This window comes from Grammomys surdaster, unplaced genomic scaffold (assembly GCF_004785775.1).
Source record: "Grammomys surdaster isolate TR1022 unplaced genomic scaffold, NIH_TR_1.0 125950, whole genome shotgun sequence".
In the NCBI taxonomy this organism is placed as follows: domain Eukaryota; kingdom Metazoa; phylum Chordata; class Mammalia; order Rodentia; family Muridae; genus Grammomys; species Grammomys surdaster.
The window spans coordinates 1,344,400-1,359,499 of NW_021620771.1; the positions used below are offsets into that span (position 1 = coordinate 1,344,400).

General features: G+C 45.7%; 1 protein-coding gene across 2 annotated transcripts in view; it reads left to right on the forward strand.

Annotated features, from left to right (window-relative positions):
• The window catches only part of Ret (ret proto-oncogene), a 47,818-nt gene that overhangs the window by 28,289 nt on the left and 4,429 nt on the right, over positions 1–15,100 (forward strand). For both annotated transcript variants that reach the window (XM_028753465.1, XM_028753466.1), the window contains exons 12-18: positions 255–402; positions 1,897–2,004; positions 2,840–3,054; positions 3,149–3,271; positions 4,949–5,019; positions 6,085–6,222; positions 8,170–8,269. In XM_028753465.1, coding sequence (XP_028609298.1) covers positions 255–402; positions 1,897–2,004; positions 2,840–3,054; positions 3,149–3,271; positions 4,949–5,019; positions 6,085–6,222; positions 8,170–8,269 — 903 coding nt within the window. The remainder of the gene's footprint in view (positions 1–254; positions 403–1,896; positions 2,005–2,839; positions 3,055–3,148; positions 3,272–4,948; positions 5,020–6,084; positions 6,223–8,169; positions 8,270–15,100) is intronic.

Below are 15,100 nucleotides of genomic sequence, written 5' to 3' on the forward strand. Positions count from 1 at the left end.
CCTGTGTTACTTGGTGCAGTAGGGGCAGGGTGAGTCAAGGCCTTGAGTCCAGGCCCGTCCCCTGGAGACTTCTCTCTGGCCTGACCATGGTGTTCCCAGTGATTGAGCTGTGAACTGGTGGGTGTGGTTAAGGAGATGACCAGTTCTCTGCCTACTGGCCTTGTCAAGGGAGGAGTTAGTATTTAAAGACCTTGCCTTCTTGCCCAACTTTCCTCCTTTCTCTGCTAATGGCCCCTGTCTCCACCTCAATATAGGAGGATCCAAAGTGGGAATTTCCTCGGAAGAACTTAGTTCTTGGGAAAACTCTGGGAGAAGGCGAGTTTGGAAAAGTCGTCAAGGCCACAGCCTTCCGTCTGAAAGGCCGGGCAGGATATACCACAGTAGCTGTAAAAATGCTTAAAGGTACCTGTGGAGAGGCTATATCTCTGGGGGTGGGGGGTGGGCGTGGGGGGGGGGTGGCCGTTCTTCTGTGAGACCCTTGCAGAGCCACCATTGCTGCTCTGGTGGCTGCAAGCTGAGTACCCCATAGACATATAGCCAGTGTTCCTGAAGAGGGCATGTGAGGGCCTTGCTCTAGTGGAGGATGGCTGGGTACCACTTCTGCACCATGTCAGGAAAGAGGCCAGGGTTTAAAATGTCTTTAAAGCCCTCTGAGATAGAAATGGTAATTGTGAGCAGCACCCAGCCTGTCCCATTCATCCTTCTCATCCAAGAGGTCACTGGGATCCTACCGAAGAGACCCTCTCTGTAAAAGACTGTCCACCGTCCCAGCAACCCAAGTTGTCTCTGTTCCTGTGACCAGTCATGCCCTGACTCTGGCTCTCAGTGTGCCCATACACAGAGGTGTGACTCAGGCTAGGGGCTGTGACTGTACAGGGTGGGTAGCCTTCACTGTGGTCAGGTCTCCAGCTGTGCAAACTGAGGGCCCGGTGGCAGCCAGACCGGGTGATGAAGAACTTTTGTGGCTGATGTATAGCCGAGTTCTAGTACAGTGGTCAGGGACTATAGCACAAGAATATGCCTAGTACTTCCTGAGACCCTCAACCAGCTTCAAACCCTCAGATTCCTGGTCTACCTAGACTTGTCTCCCAGCTATGTCTGTCCTTCATCCCAGACCAGAGGCAAGTGTGTCACTACTGGCTAGCCAACCAGAAAGAGAACTTGGCTACATGTCTGACACTTTTGTGTACCTCTGTATTCAAGTACCTAGTGAGCACTAGAGCCAGCCCTGGCTGCCCTCAGGACGTGTGTATATATCACTTTGGTGGGTTCTGGTCATCTTCACAGTGTGCCATACCCACTTAGGCACCCAAAAGAAGGATGGCATCTACCTTACAGGGAAAATACAGGCCTGATATGTGGTGTGCATACCATGTTAGTGCTGCTTTCACTCCGGTGCACTCATCATGCAGGACCACAGTAACTTAGCAGAAGCTCAAGCACACAGCAACAGCATTAAGATAGGCCACAGAACCCCAAGCTCGTGTCTGGCAGATTGGAGCATGAGAGATCCGGGCCTCAGTGTAGGGTCCTCCCCTTTCTCCAACACCTTTCTCTCTGAGTGAGTGTGTGGAGACATAGTCAAGACCTCTCTCCTTCTGGAGAGACTAAAAAGGGGGGATTCTCTGTAGGCTTCTCTCTGCTAAGGGCAGCAGCTAAAGTGACATGCTGCTGTATACACAAGCAGTAACCCTGAGACAAAGAAGTTGACCTATGGGCTCTTATCCCAGGGGTCCATGAAGCCACTGTTGGCTCACACTGAGGACTGTGAGGAGCCTTAAGCAGCTGGATGCTGAGGGTCTCCGTGTAAATCTGTGAGGGGGATGGTAGTTCGTCTCTACTCAACATGGTCACCAGGTGCTATGGCAAACACAGTTTCTGTGTGCTGTGTTTCAGAAAACGCCTCCCAGAGTGAATTACGAGACCTGCTGTCTGAGTTCAACCTTCTGAAACAAGTCAACCATCCACATGTCATCAAGTTGTACGGGGCCTGCAGCCAGGATGGTAAGGCTAACCCAGAGGATAGGGTGGGAAGGCAGACAGCTGCCAACACTGCGCTGGGATCCCTCTTCTGCCCTTGGCTGTCCTTTTCCACTCTGCTTACTTCTCCTTTCTGGAAGCTGGGCTTCTGGCTTCACTCTTAGTCTGCTGTGTATGTGTGTCTACTAGCTGAGCAGTCTCGTATTCCAGAGATTCGTGTTTGTAGCACTCCTTGGGCCTGCTGAGCACAGGTCTGTATGGTTAGTTCCTGTTAAAAGGAACTCTGAGACTGAACAGTGCATCTTGGGGACCTACAGAATAACAAGTGTGCTGTTTCCCACAGGGAACCCCCAACCCCAGCCCTGCAGGGAAGGTGCATGGTCACCTTCTGTTAGCTTTTCATACCTCCCCTGTTTTGTTTTTTTTTTTTGTTTTTTTTTTTTGCAGAGGAGTTTGGCACATGTGTGTGCCTGTGTGTGAGCAGTAAGATAGGCTGTTGCTGAGCTAGGCTAGCATCAAGTCTAAGCTGTGAGATTTGCACAGGCCTTCCTGCCTCCATTGTTTTCCCTCTCCCACCTACAGGGTCAAGAGTGGGAAAAGGTATTAAGTCCTAGTATAGGGTATGGTAGCTTACAGGGTGGGGCTGAGAACAGTGCTCACCCTCTCAGGAACCATGGGGAAGGTCTTACTGTACTTTGAAGGGTGCTAATGTCCCCACGGTCAGTGTAGGTCAGTGTAGGTCAGAGTGATAACTTTATGCTCTCTAGAGCCAGAGTAGATCTGTGCCTGCCCACTTTCTCATGAGGTGACAGAGGCTGGACCTGACTCCTTGTCCAGTGCTGCCTCTCTCTGTCCCCAGGGCCACTTCTTCTCATCGTGGAGTATGCCAAGTACGGCTCCCTGCGGGGATTCCTCCGTGACAGCCGCAAGATCGGGCCTGCCTATGTGAGCAGTGGAGACGGCCGCAATTCCAGCTCCCTGGACCACCCAGATGAAAGGGTACTGACCATGGGTGACCTCATCTCCTTCGCCTGGCAGATCTCCAGGGGTATGCAGTACTTGGCTGAAATGAAGGTGAGAGTCACAGATGCTGTGCTGCCCCTAGTGCCCAGCCCAGCCCCTGCCTACCGCGGCTGGTCTGAGGGTTCTAACTGCTTCCTTTCTGCAGCTCGTGCATCGGGACTTAGCTGCCAGGAACATCTTGGTGGCTGAGGGACGGAAGATGAAGATTTCCGACTTTGGGCTATCCCGAGACGTTTATGAAGAAGATTCCTATGTGAAGAAAAGCAAGGTACCTGGCCCTGAGTGTCCTAGTGAGTTTCTAGGAGGGCTCACAGCTATGCAGACAGGGTGAGGTGGCACCCTGAGAATGACTGGAGGAGGAGAAATCTATCCCCATCCTGGGTCCCGAGGACCCCAATCAGACTTTCCTTGTATATGATCTTCCTGGGGTACCTGGTGCTTTTAGTCACTTTCTAAGGCCTCCCAATACCACAAAACTAGAGTCCTTTCCACCGTCCCTCTCAGTTTCATAAAATAAGGCCTCTGTTCACTGTGTGTCTGCTCTTTTGCTCCTAGGAGGGTAACATGGAATCAATGGGAACATGATGCTTCCTGTTTTGTTGCTTTATATAGGAATCTCACTGGGATCTCTGGGTAAAAGTGGGTGCACAGATGTATCTCAGGGGTCTTGAGAATTTCTACAAGTCCAAGCAACATGTGGACATCTGATTCACTGACGACATCTTGTTTTCATGGTCACTGCCTTGCCTTGTCACCTGGCATCTGTTCTCCTGAAGCTTCCATGTGACAACACAGGCAGGGACTGTTCATGGGAGTGCACGGGGGTCCTGGTGATGAGGTTTCCCTGGCAGCAGGCACCCAGCTTTGTCTGCCTTGGCTTTGCTGTGAGGCTCATAGGTCCTTGTGTGTTACCACAGGCTGCAGGCACTGTGTTTGTTTGTTCTGGGGTTTCTGTGGTGATAGCAGATCTCAGAACTGCATAAAGGAAGTAGAAGGGGCTGCCTTGCCACTCTGCAGAGGATGTGAGAGAACTTCCTGCATACACACACACACACACACACACACACAAAAGCACAGGAACGCTCATGCACACACATATCTTCCAGGGAGGCCTGCTTTCACAGTGTACAGGTATGGTTTTCAGGGGCTTTGACAGCCTCCAAAAGCACACAGACAGTACTGTGAGATGCACAGTCATACATCACAAAGGATATAAGCACAAGGAAGCATAGTCAAGCCAATAGAAATGACCGTGAGTGTGTGCTTCTAAAATGATAACATTCTTAAGACCTCTTCATTGAGCTGTTCATACTGTTGTTAAGAGGATTTGTTAGAACAGATACTAGTGCAATGCTGTGGTGTGGGGGAGGAGTTGCTCATTCTGAGATGGTGGAAGAACCCCTAGGGAAGGAAAATCCAGCTTTGGTGCACAAATGTTTTCTTCCCACAAGGTTTCTCAGATGAGCCTTGCTGGAGGCGTACAAAGTTTACAGGATGGAAATTGGGTATGGGTTTCCCAAATTCGTGTGCTCTTGGGATACTAGCAGGAAAGTTACCTTGCAGAACAAGTTCTTGGCTCTGCACTGGGGAGCAGTGTTCTGCCCCACCCAGGGTGCCTCAGAGCCCTGGCAACCCTACCACAGGTAGATTTCTTGGGTTAGTTCTTTGCAGGGCTGTGGCGTGTGAAAGGTTGTCCTCTATGACTGTGGGTAGTTTTCTTGACTCCCAGTAGAATCTCAACAAAGCCAAAGGTTCAGGCTGGAGCTGTGCCCCCTCCAAGATTGTGTACAGTTGGTCTGTCCCCGGGACATACAGTATTCCATGTTTCCCTCCAGAGCTAGGCTAAAGGGTATGACTACCATGGTTATAGAGCCCAAGGGTCATAGCTGACAACCTTGGTTATGGAGGTTTGAGCCATTCTGATGCCTTCTTCTACTACCTCTAGGGCCGGATTCCTGTCAAATGGATGGCAATTGAGTCCCTCTTCGATCACATCTATACCACTCAAAGTGATGTGTAAGTGTGGAAGTTGCTATCCTGGGGTGTGGAGGCTGGGCCATGATTCCTTCCTTGTCTCTGCAGCTTTGCAAGGGGACACTGCTGGTTCTGAGCACCTGTTTATAATGTTAGTCGCTCACAATGAGCCCAGGCTAAGAGGTCAGCAGGTATTCATTCAGCAAATGGCTGGGCCCAGGTAGCAATTCTGCCAACCACAGTGGTGTGTGTAGGAGTGGGATGGGGGATGGGGCAGTCATAGCCCACTTCTGGCCCCTTACTTCTTCCACACCCCCTCCTCTCCTCTCCCAAGGCTGCCGGAAAGCATATGAGTCAGGCAGGGCATCCTGTGATGTTTCTCTGCCTACAGGTGGGATTCGGGAACTCCACGGCAGGTAGCCTTATCTGAGTTTGTGGACTGGTGTATCCAAAACTGCTTAAAGGTGGGAGTCCACACTTGCTCTTGCAGACAGATGACAAGATGTGATTTGTTTTTCTGAAGACAAAATACTTGCTTTAGAAATGTTCTGCAATCTTGCAGACGTGCAGATCTTGAATAGAGCTACGAGAATCGGGTTCTTAAACAATTCCAAACAATAGTTTTCTGATGACAACAAATTGATTTAGAAGAATTGGAAAATGCAAAGAAAAATCCAACAGGAGACAGACAGCCTTGAATCACAGTGGGCCCCTCCCTTGTGGTTACCTTCGGCTCTCTCGTGTATTTCGAACATACATACTTTATCACCAGATGATAACATGTTTCCTGATGTTTTTATCCCTACCCCATAGTGTTCTCTTACTACTGTATATTTTCTAAAGACTTTATGAAAATTTCACCCTGAGTTCTGTTGCTAGGATCTGGCTCTTTTAAGGTCGTTGCTTCAGTGGTAGCAGCTTGGGACTTGAGCATCCCAGCTCTGCCACACGCCTGCCTGTGCAGCAGAGTCAGGCTAAGATCCCTGTGTGTGATCCATTTAGGTGCTGGCAACTGATTAGGTCAGTTATAGACATAGATATCCAAGGTCCATCAAGGGGGGCTCCAGAAGCCAGGAAGCTGCTTACTGCTTCCCTTCCTCGCCACAGATGGTCTTTTGGAGTGCTGCTATGGGAGATTGTGACCCTGGGAGGCAACCCCTACCCTGGAATTCCTCCTGAACGACTCTTCAACCTTCTGAAGACAGGCCACAGGATGGAGCGGCCAGACAACTGCAGTGAGGAAATGTGAGTGGGCTTTTCCTGGCCAGCCAGCCTCTGGCCCACATACTCTGAGCCCTGGATGGGAAGTAAAACAGCCGTCCATTCTCTTCTCATTCCCAAGAAGCCCAGTGCCACCAACCCTGAGTAAGCTGGTGACGGGAGTGACAGGGCAGAGGCCAGACAGCCATCAACAGGCGTGAGATAAAGAGATGCTGGGGCTCCTTCTGCACAATGTGTGGGAGGGAGGACGTGTGCAAGGGACATGGGAACAGAGCAGGGCAGAGGGCAAAGACAGCCTCAGCCCAAGAGTCCCAGAGTCCCAAAGCCACTGTGCTTTATACCAGACAGCTAATCAGATGGTCCAGCGACCAGGTTAAAGTGGGTAGGGCAATAACTGGATACACTGGTACATTCGTGCCATGATCAGTGCCTAGCTGAGAGCAAGGTTAGGCATGCCAGGGTGGGGAAGATGCCGCCTCAAGCACTGGGATGGCAGTCAGCCACCCAACATAACACTGACATCACAGCTCTGGAACCCTCGGCCACGCCCAGCTTCTGGGGAAGCAGGGCTTCAGGACAGAGATAAGACTGAGAACCAGATAAGCTTGGTTTCTAAGTTCTTAAATCCGTGAGCTTTTCGTAGAATTACATAATGAAATCTAATCACACCTACCCATTTCCCTCCTCCAGCTCCCCCACACCCTCGCCACATGTCCCCTTTCAATTTCATATCTTACTTTGGGATAACCCGTTAAGACCAATTAGTGCTGTCTATATATATGTACGTGGGTATGGGGCCATCCACTGCAACATGGGACTCTTCTCAGTGGTCACAGCCTTCAGGGAAAATGATTCTCCCTCCCACAGCAACTGTTCACTCCAGTAGCCCATAAGCAAGGGACGGGGCCTAGAGATTACCCCGTTTGTCCCAGAAATGTGGCACATCACTGGTCATGCGACAGGAACCAGAGCCACTGTGAGTTTGTGAGTGCAGCACCCATGCCATGTCCAGAAGACTGCACAGCACTCCTCCCTAATCTCTGCACCTTACATCCATTCTGCCTCCTCATCCATGCTGTTCCCTGGGCCTTGACTGAGAGAGCGGACATGGCTATATATGGCCTGTTTAGGGCTAAGTACTAACTAAGCAGAGGTTGTTTTTTTTTCTGGTTTTTGGTTTTTCGAGACAGGGTTTCTCTGTGTAGCCCTGGCTGTCCTGGAACTCACTCTGTAGACCAGGCTGGCCTTGAACTCAGAAATCCGGATGCCTCTGCCTCTGGAGTGCTGAGATTAAAGGCGTGCTCCACCACTACCCAGCCTAAGCAGAGTTTCTTATTCTTGGCGCTCTGACCAGTTATGCATGTCTCTGTTGATCACTGCATAAAAAAAAAAAATACCGCATTAAAAACAATAAAATAAAGAAGCAGAAGAAGCTTCTCTAACCAAGGCTGAGCCCGGGTCTCTGGGTATAAATATGAATATTTTGAAAGCAGTTTGACAGCATGGTATTTAGCAAAATAAAAATAACAGCAGTTTTCTCCTAGAGGCTGGGACATCTCCAGCCATGGACCTTTGAATAGGATCACAGAGCCAGGCTTGATGTTCCCTCAAATCCAGTCAGAAAGTTATCCTAACCAGACATTCTATTTGTTTCCACCCCTAAGAGTCTTCAATCAGTTCCTCTTTTCTACACATTTTAAGGACTTTGCTTTCTACTTAGCCACTTACTGAGTGGGTGCAGGGTCGAAACATTGAATGCTCATGTTGGTATGAGGAGAGAACAGTCAACCCCTATGGAGAGAGGCCACCGGAGGGATGCACCACAGTGTCAGTGTCCTGCCTCTGGGTCCAACTTGGAAGCTCAGAGTTGCAAATGGTTTAGAAACAGCCTAGAGAGGGGAGACATAGCCCTCTTAGAGCCAGTGTGCTGACCCTGCCAGGGCCTCACCTCCCACCTCTGCTTCCCTCCAGGTACCGCCTGATGCTGCAGTGCTGGAAACAGGAACCAGACAAGAGGCCAGTGTTTGCTGACATCAGCAAGGATCTGGAGAAGATGATGGTCAAGAGCAGAGTGAGTCCCAGAGTCACTGCCAAAGGCTCACCTTGGGATGGTAGTTTGAGGCTCTCTGTGCTTCCACTGCAAGGCCAGAGGGAGATGACAGGGCAGGCAGTGGATGAGAACCTGCCACTTAAGCCAGTCCTCTTGGGCTGTTCAGTAATGAAAACATCTTGGTTTCTAGCTTGTCTTCAGACAAGAACTCTTCACAGGCAAGTACTGAAGAGTATTTCAAAACCAAAGGAGAACTTTTGTAATCACGGAATAGAATGCCAAAGACTTGAAGCACATGTCCTGAATGGATAAGCTCTGAGGTCCCCGGAGGTGGGCAGTGACTAGGGTTGGAACTCTGGCAATGTCCCTTCAAGGCCATCTTGCTCTCGCCACGTGGGACCTACAGGAACAGGAGACCCTGCAAGCCAGGTCCTCTGAATTTGGAGAAGTTCATGTTGTCTTCCAGTTCTTACTAACTTTACTGCTCCTGGAGATTTCCAAAGTCTGGTGTCAGCCAAACAAAACAAGCGGGAACAGTTGGCCTCTGTGGCTTGGTGAGAAGGCTGAATAATTTTTGCCTAATATTTATTGAGCAACTGTTTGTACTGTTCGTACTGGATGCTAGGGAGACAGGTAAACAGGACCAAACAGGCCTCCTCAGTCGCACTGCCCCCTTTGAGGCCTTGTCTTCATCTTTATTAAAAGCTGCCCTTCCTTCAGATTCCAAAAGAGTCTCAGCTCCCAGCAATGAAATACAGCAGCTTGTGTTGCTGGAGAGATGGCTTAGCCAGTAAGAACACTTGTATAATCACGAGGACCTGAGTTCAAATCCCACCATCTGTATAAAAAGCCAAGTGTGGCCAGTACTACGAAGGACAAGGATAGAAACAGATTTGTGGGACTTGCTGAGAACTGGCTCCAGATTCAGTGACAGATCCACCCTGTCTTAAGGGACCAAGGTGAGGAGTGGCAGAGCAGGACGTCATTCTCAGGTATCACAGATACAGCTACACAGATGTGCACATACACTACATTTATTAGATACATTCCCACAGATTTAAAAAAAAACTCAAGTTTTGTTGTTTTTTCCTTTTATTGAAAGTAGATTTCTCGTATAATCTGACTGTGTTTTCTCCTCCCTATACTCCTCCCAGTTCCTCTCCACCTCTCCTCCCAGACAGATCCACTCCCTTCCTGTCTCTCATTAGCAAAAATAAGTAAAAAGGTAGCTGAGGAATGATAATAAAGTGAAATAAAATATAATAAGATACAAAAACAAATCAGAATAGGATAAGACAAACAGAAAGTAAAGAACCAAAGAAAAAGCACAAGAAACAGATACAGACACAAAGACGTTTGTTCTCACACTCAGGAATCCTATAACAATACAGAACGGAAACTATAATGTATGAGTGTGTATGTGTGCTGGAGGTCAGCCCCAGGGGTCTTCTTTTTTGTTCTTGGTTCTTCTTGAGTCAGCGGACGGGGAAGAGTGTCAGTGGGAGTAAGACTTGGTCTTCCGAGAAGTTTAGGGTTGCTGTATAATAGTAAAACGCCTTTCTATCTCAATTCTAAGTCACATTGCTTCAGTAGCCTACCTGCTCTGAGTTCCTTTGAGGAACTGTTTAGCACCTTATCCTAAAACAGCAAGAGATTAAAGTAGCCTCTGTTCTCTCTCCACAAGAATTGCATGGCTCTTTCAGTCTGCTAGTTGAAGTCCCAGGAAGGAAAAGGGACACTTTGACATTTACTTCTAAGTTGTAAAATAATCTAAGTTGTAAAAAATTTCCTATGAAAGCTCTCTAAGAAAAAGAGGGGAGGAAAGAGCTTGTAAGAAAAGGGGGGATAAGGGGCCTAAGAAAAAAGAGACAAGCAGAACCTAAGAAAAGCAGGATAACGAGAGAGTGCAAGCAAACTGTCTTCTCTTTGTCCTCAGCACTTAAACATCTTTCAGAATACATGAGCATATGCTAAAAGGTTCATCACAAGTTTACACATAAATACAAGTCATAAATCAATAAGTTTACAACAGAATATTTACATGCATGTCCATTAGGAGTAATTATCTGGCTAAACATTCATCACTTGTCACCAACTTTGCAGGTTCATGGAGAGTTAAAAACCATAACTAAGTTATTAGTGAGGTTTTGTATAGATAAACGCAGTCAATATTTTATCCTTCTGTCCTAGCACCTACTCGTTCCCTTTTTATGACCTTTGGTTAATGGTTCTACAACTGCTTGGAATGTGTTCTAAGTTGCAGAATGCCTGCTTACTGTCTCAAAAGCAAGTAACTTGTGACACTAAAGACTGGCAGAGTTCTCATTGTAGTCTTGACTATCAGAAAGTATTTAATAACATTGTTATTAAAGGAGCTTAAATAATTACTATAAGTTTAGGGATTCTTGCAGGATCATCATTAAGGATTAAGAAATCATCTATTTGTCTACATAATATCACTACAAGACAGTACATCTTCATTGTTCTGCAGAGGTCTGCTCAAAGGGGTGGGCTAATACCTAGTGATTGTTATATGTGTTCAATAATAACAGGAAAAGCATATTAATAGCGGGAATCTTTCCTAAAATGAATTTCTTCTGGGCCTTGCCTACTGGAGCCCCATCATAGATTTTTAATCCAAGGCGGAGTTATCTCTGGAAGATCACCTGCTAGTTACTAGCTTCTCCTATGATGGCTCCTGACATACATATATGTACATGTGCATGTACATGATGTATATGTATACATACATGTATACATACATGTATTCTGACCCAACAAGGAACCTCCAAAACTGTGGCTGAGTTCATTTTCTGTTGGACATCTCGTGCTGGGCATGCAGCCTACCCTGGAGTAGTTTGTTTCTTCAGTGAGACTCCTTGAAAAAACTAAATTTTTATTTGCAAATGATTGTCAAATGGAGATTGCTTCTGTGTTAGGGATGGGGGCATGTGTCCACTTCTCCTTTCAGCTCTAGGGCTCTGTCTGGTACAGAGCTATGTAGACCCTGTGCATGCTATTTCAGTCTTTAATATGTGCATTGGCCTTTCTGTATTGAGAAGGCCCTGTTTCCTTGGTGTCCTCCATCCCTCCTGTCTCTTACACATTGTTGCCTCCTCCTCTTCAGGATTCCCTGAACCATGAGGGGAAGGATTTGATGGAGACATCCCATTTAGGGTTGCGTGTTCCAAGGTCTCTTAACACTGCGTATTGTCTGGCTATGGGTCTCTGTATTTATTCTCGTCTACTGCAGAAGGAAGCTTCTCTCAAGGCACTGATCTATGAGTGTAACAGAATGTCATTTTATTGCTACGTTCCTTTGGTAGAATAGTAGTATTTAGTTTCCCCCTAAGTCTCTGGGCTATCTAGTCTCAGGTTGTTTGTCACCCAAACAGTAGGTTCAGGCATGGGTTCTATCTCGTGGAATTGTACTGTCAGATCAGATATTGGTTGGATATTTCCACAAGCTTTGTTCCACGATTTAGCACTCCTTGCTGTGAGGACATTGTAGATGGAAGGATTTGTAGCTGGGTTGGTGTTTATGCTTCTTTTTTGGTAGTGTGCTGAGAGCCTTTCAGTACTGAGAACAATAATTTGCAGGGGTGAAGGCTCTAGATAGGCACCAGTTCGAGGTCTCCATGTTCAGTGAGTTGTGTAGGGGTTGTCTGCAGCAACAGAGCCTTGCTAACATTTTGTGATGAGAAACCTATAGTCTTTGCAGTAGCCTGGGTTGTTTGGGAGATCCCATGGGACCCCTTTGGCCAATAACTCAATTAAATGTAACCCATTCCTAGTTCTGGAAGCTTCATTTGGTGACACAAGAAGTTTGTTGTTGGGGCTCTGTCTCCCCCATTGTCTGTCACTTTCATTTATATCTTAGCAATTCCATTCATATTCATATGTGTATATATGTATATACATATATGCTTTTCTTAGCAATTCCATTCATATTCATATGTGTGTATGTGTATATACATACATGCTTTGACTTACTCCTTTCCCATTTGTATCCTTCTGATCTCCTTCAGTTGATATATCATATATGATACATGTATGGAAGCTTCTACTAAGTTAAGTTTCCATACTACCCCTCTAATGGTCCTTAATTTTAGCCGTCTCTCCCTGTATTCCCTCCCTTGTCTCCTTCTTCCCTCTCCCTCCCCATTTGATCTTCCCATTCTAGCCCCGACCCCTGTCTATCCATGACTATTCTATCCCCACTTCCTTGAGAGATCTGTCTCTCCCCTGAGTCTCTACTCTGTATTCAACCTCTGTGGTTCTGTGGGTTGCACCTTGGTTATCGTTGATTGAACAGCTGACACCCACACATAAGTGCATATGTATCACATTGGTTTTTCTGGATCTGGGTTACCTAATGCAGGATGTTTTTTTTTTCTAGTTCAATCCATTTACCTACAAATCTCATGATTTTTTTTTTCTTAATGGTGGAGGGATATTTCATTATGCAACTGTACAACATTTTCTTTACCCATTCATCTGTTGAGGGACAGTTGGGTTGTTTGCAGTTGCTGGCTATTCTGAATAGAGCAGCAATGAGCATGATCGAGCCAAGTGTCTTTGTAGTAGGATGAAGCATCCTTTGTGTATATGTCCAAGTGTGGTTTAGCTGGATCTTGAGGTAGATCAGTTCTCGTCTTCCTGAGGAGCTGCCACCCTGGTTTCCCTAGTGTCCGTACAAGTTTGTGCTGCCACCAGTGATAGATGAGGGTTCCTCTTTTTCCGTATCCTCACCAGCATGACTTGCCACTTGAAGTTCATCTTTTGAAAATTCTGTTTAGATCTATACCCCTTTTTAATTGGGTTGTTTTCTTGATATCCAGGGTTGGTTGTTTTTAAAGTTTTTATATATGTTGTATATTAGCCCTTTATCAGATGTGTAGTTGGTAAAAAAAAAAAAAAAAGTTTTCCTATTTTGTAGGCTGCTGCTTTGTCTGAGTGACGGTGTCCTAGTCTGTGCAGAAGCTTCTCAGTCATCCCGTTTTTCGTTGTTGATCTCAGGGCCTGCGCTAGCGGTGTTCTGTTGAGGAAGTATTTTTCCAAATTAACTCAGAGAGAGAGAGTAGCCAAATTAACAAAATCAGAAATGAAAAGGGGGAACTTAATAACAACAAACACTGAGGAAATCTAGAGAATCATAAGAACATACTTTAAAAGCCGGGCGGTGGTGGCGCACGCCTTTAATCCCAGCACTTGGGAGGCAGAGGCAGGTGGATCTCTGAGTTCGAGAGTTCGAGGCCAGCCTGGTCTACAGAGTGAGTTCCAGGACAGCCAGGGCTACACAGAGAAACCCTGTCTCAAAAAAACCAAAAAAAAAAAAAAAAAAAAAAAAAGAACATACTTTAAAAACCTGTACTCCACAAATTGGAAAATCTAAAATAAATGAATACTTTTCTCAAAAAGTTAAATCCACATCAAATAAACAATTGAAACAGATCTGTAAACCCTAGTGAAGTAGAGGCAGTCATTAAAAGTCTCCCAACCGCACCCCCCCCCAAAAAAAAGACCCAGGGCCAGATGGTTTTAGCATATAATTCTAGCAAGATTTCAAAGAAGGATTAATACCAATATTCTTCAAATCATTCTACACAATATAAAATATAAACAGTGAACGTTGCCCAGTTCATTTTATGAGGACACAATTACTGTAATACCTAATGTACATAAAGACCCAACAAAGAGAAAAAAAAATCAGGCAATTTCCCTTATAAGCATAGGTCCAAGTTTTTTCAATAAACCCAAGGACACATCAAAAAGAACATCCACAGTGATAAGTAGGTTTCATCCCAGAAATCGAGGTATAGTTTAACATGGGTAAATGGGTAAATGTAATCCATCATATAAACAGACTGAAAGACAAAAAGCACATGATCATCTCATTAGATTCGGAAAAGGCCTTTGACAAAATCCTATACCTCTTCATGATAAAAGTTCTGAAGAGATTAGGGATACAAGGGACATACTTCGACACATAGTAAAGACATTTTTAAGCAGGCCCATAGCCAAAATCAACTTCAATAGAGAGAAACTGGAAGCATTTTCACTAAATCAGGAGAAAGACAAGGTTATCAACTCTGACCATACCTATTCAGTATAGCACTTGAAGTTTTAGCTAGAGCAAGAAGACAACTGAAGGAGAAAAGGATACAAATGGGAAAGGAAGAAGCCACGTATCTTTCTTTGCAAATGATATGATAGTGAATATAAGTGACCCAAAATTTTCCACCAGTAAACTCTTTACATCTGATAAACACTTTCAGCAAAGTAGCTAGGTACGAAATTAACTTATAAAAAGTTAGGAGCTCTTCTGTGTACAAATCGCAAATGGGCTAAGAAAGAAATCAGGGAAACAATACTTATCACAACAGCCTAAACAATAAAAAATATCTCAGGATGACTTTAGCCAAGCAGGTGAGAAATTTACATGATGTAAACTTTAAGACATTGAAGACAGAAAATCTGAAGAAGATAGCAGAACATGGGAAGATCTCCCATGCCCATGGGTTGGTAGTAGTAGTAGTGTGGAAGTGGCCATGCTGCCAAAAGCAGTCTACAATGCAGGCTCTATCAAAATAACAGCATAGTTCTTCACAGATCTTGAGAGGACAATTTTTTTTCTTCATATGGAAACTCAAAAAAAAAAAATCCAGAATAGCTAAAACAATCCTGATCAGTAGAAGAACTATCCCTTATTTCAAGTTGTATCACAAAGCTAAATAATAAAAAAGTACAGTATTGACACAGAAATAGACATGGTGATCAGTGGAATCAGATTGAAGACCCAGACCTGTGGACACCCGTCTTTTGATACAGAAGCCAGAAATACACTGGGAA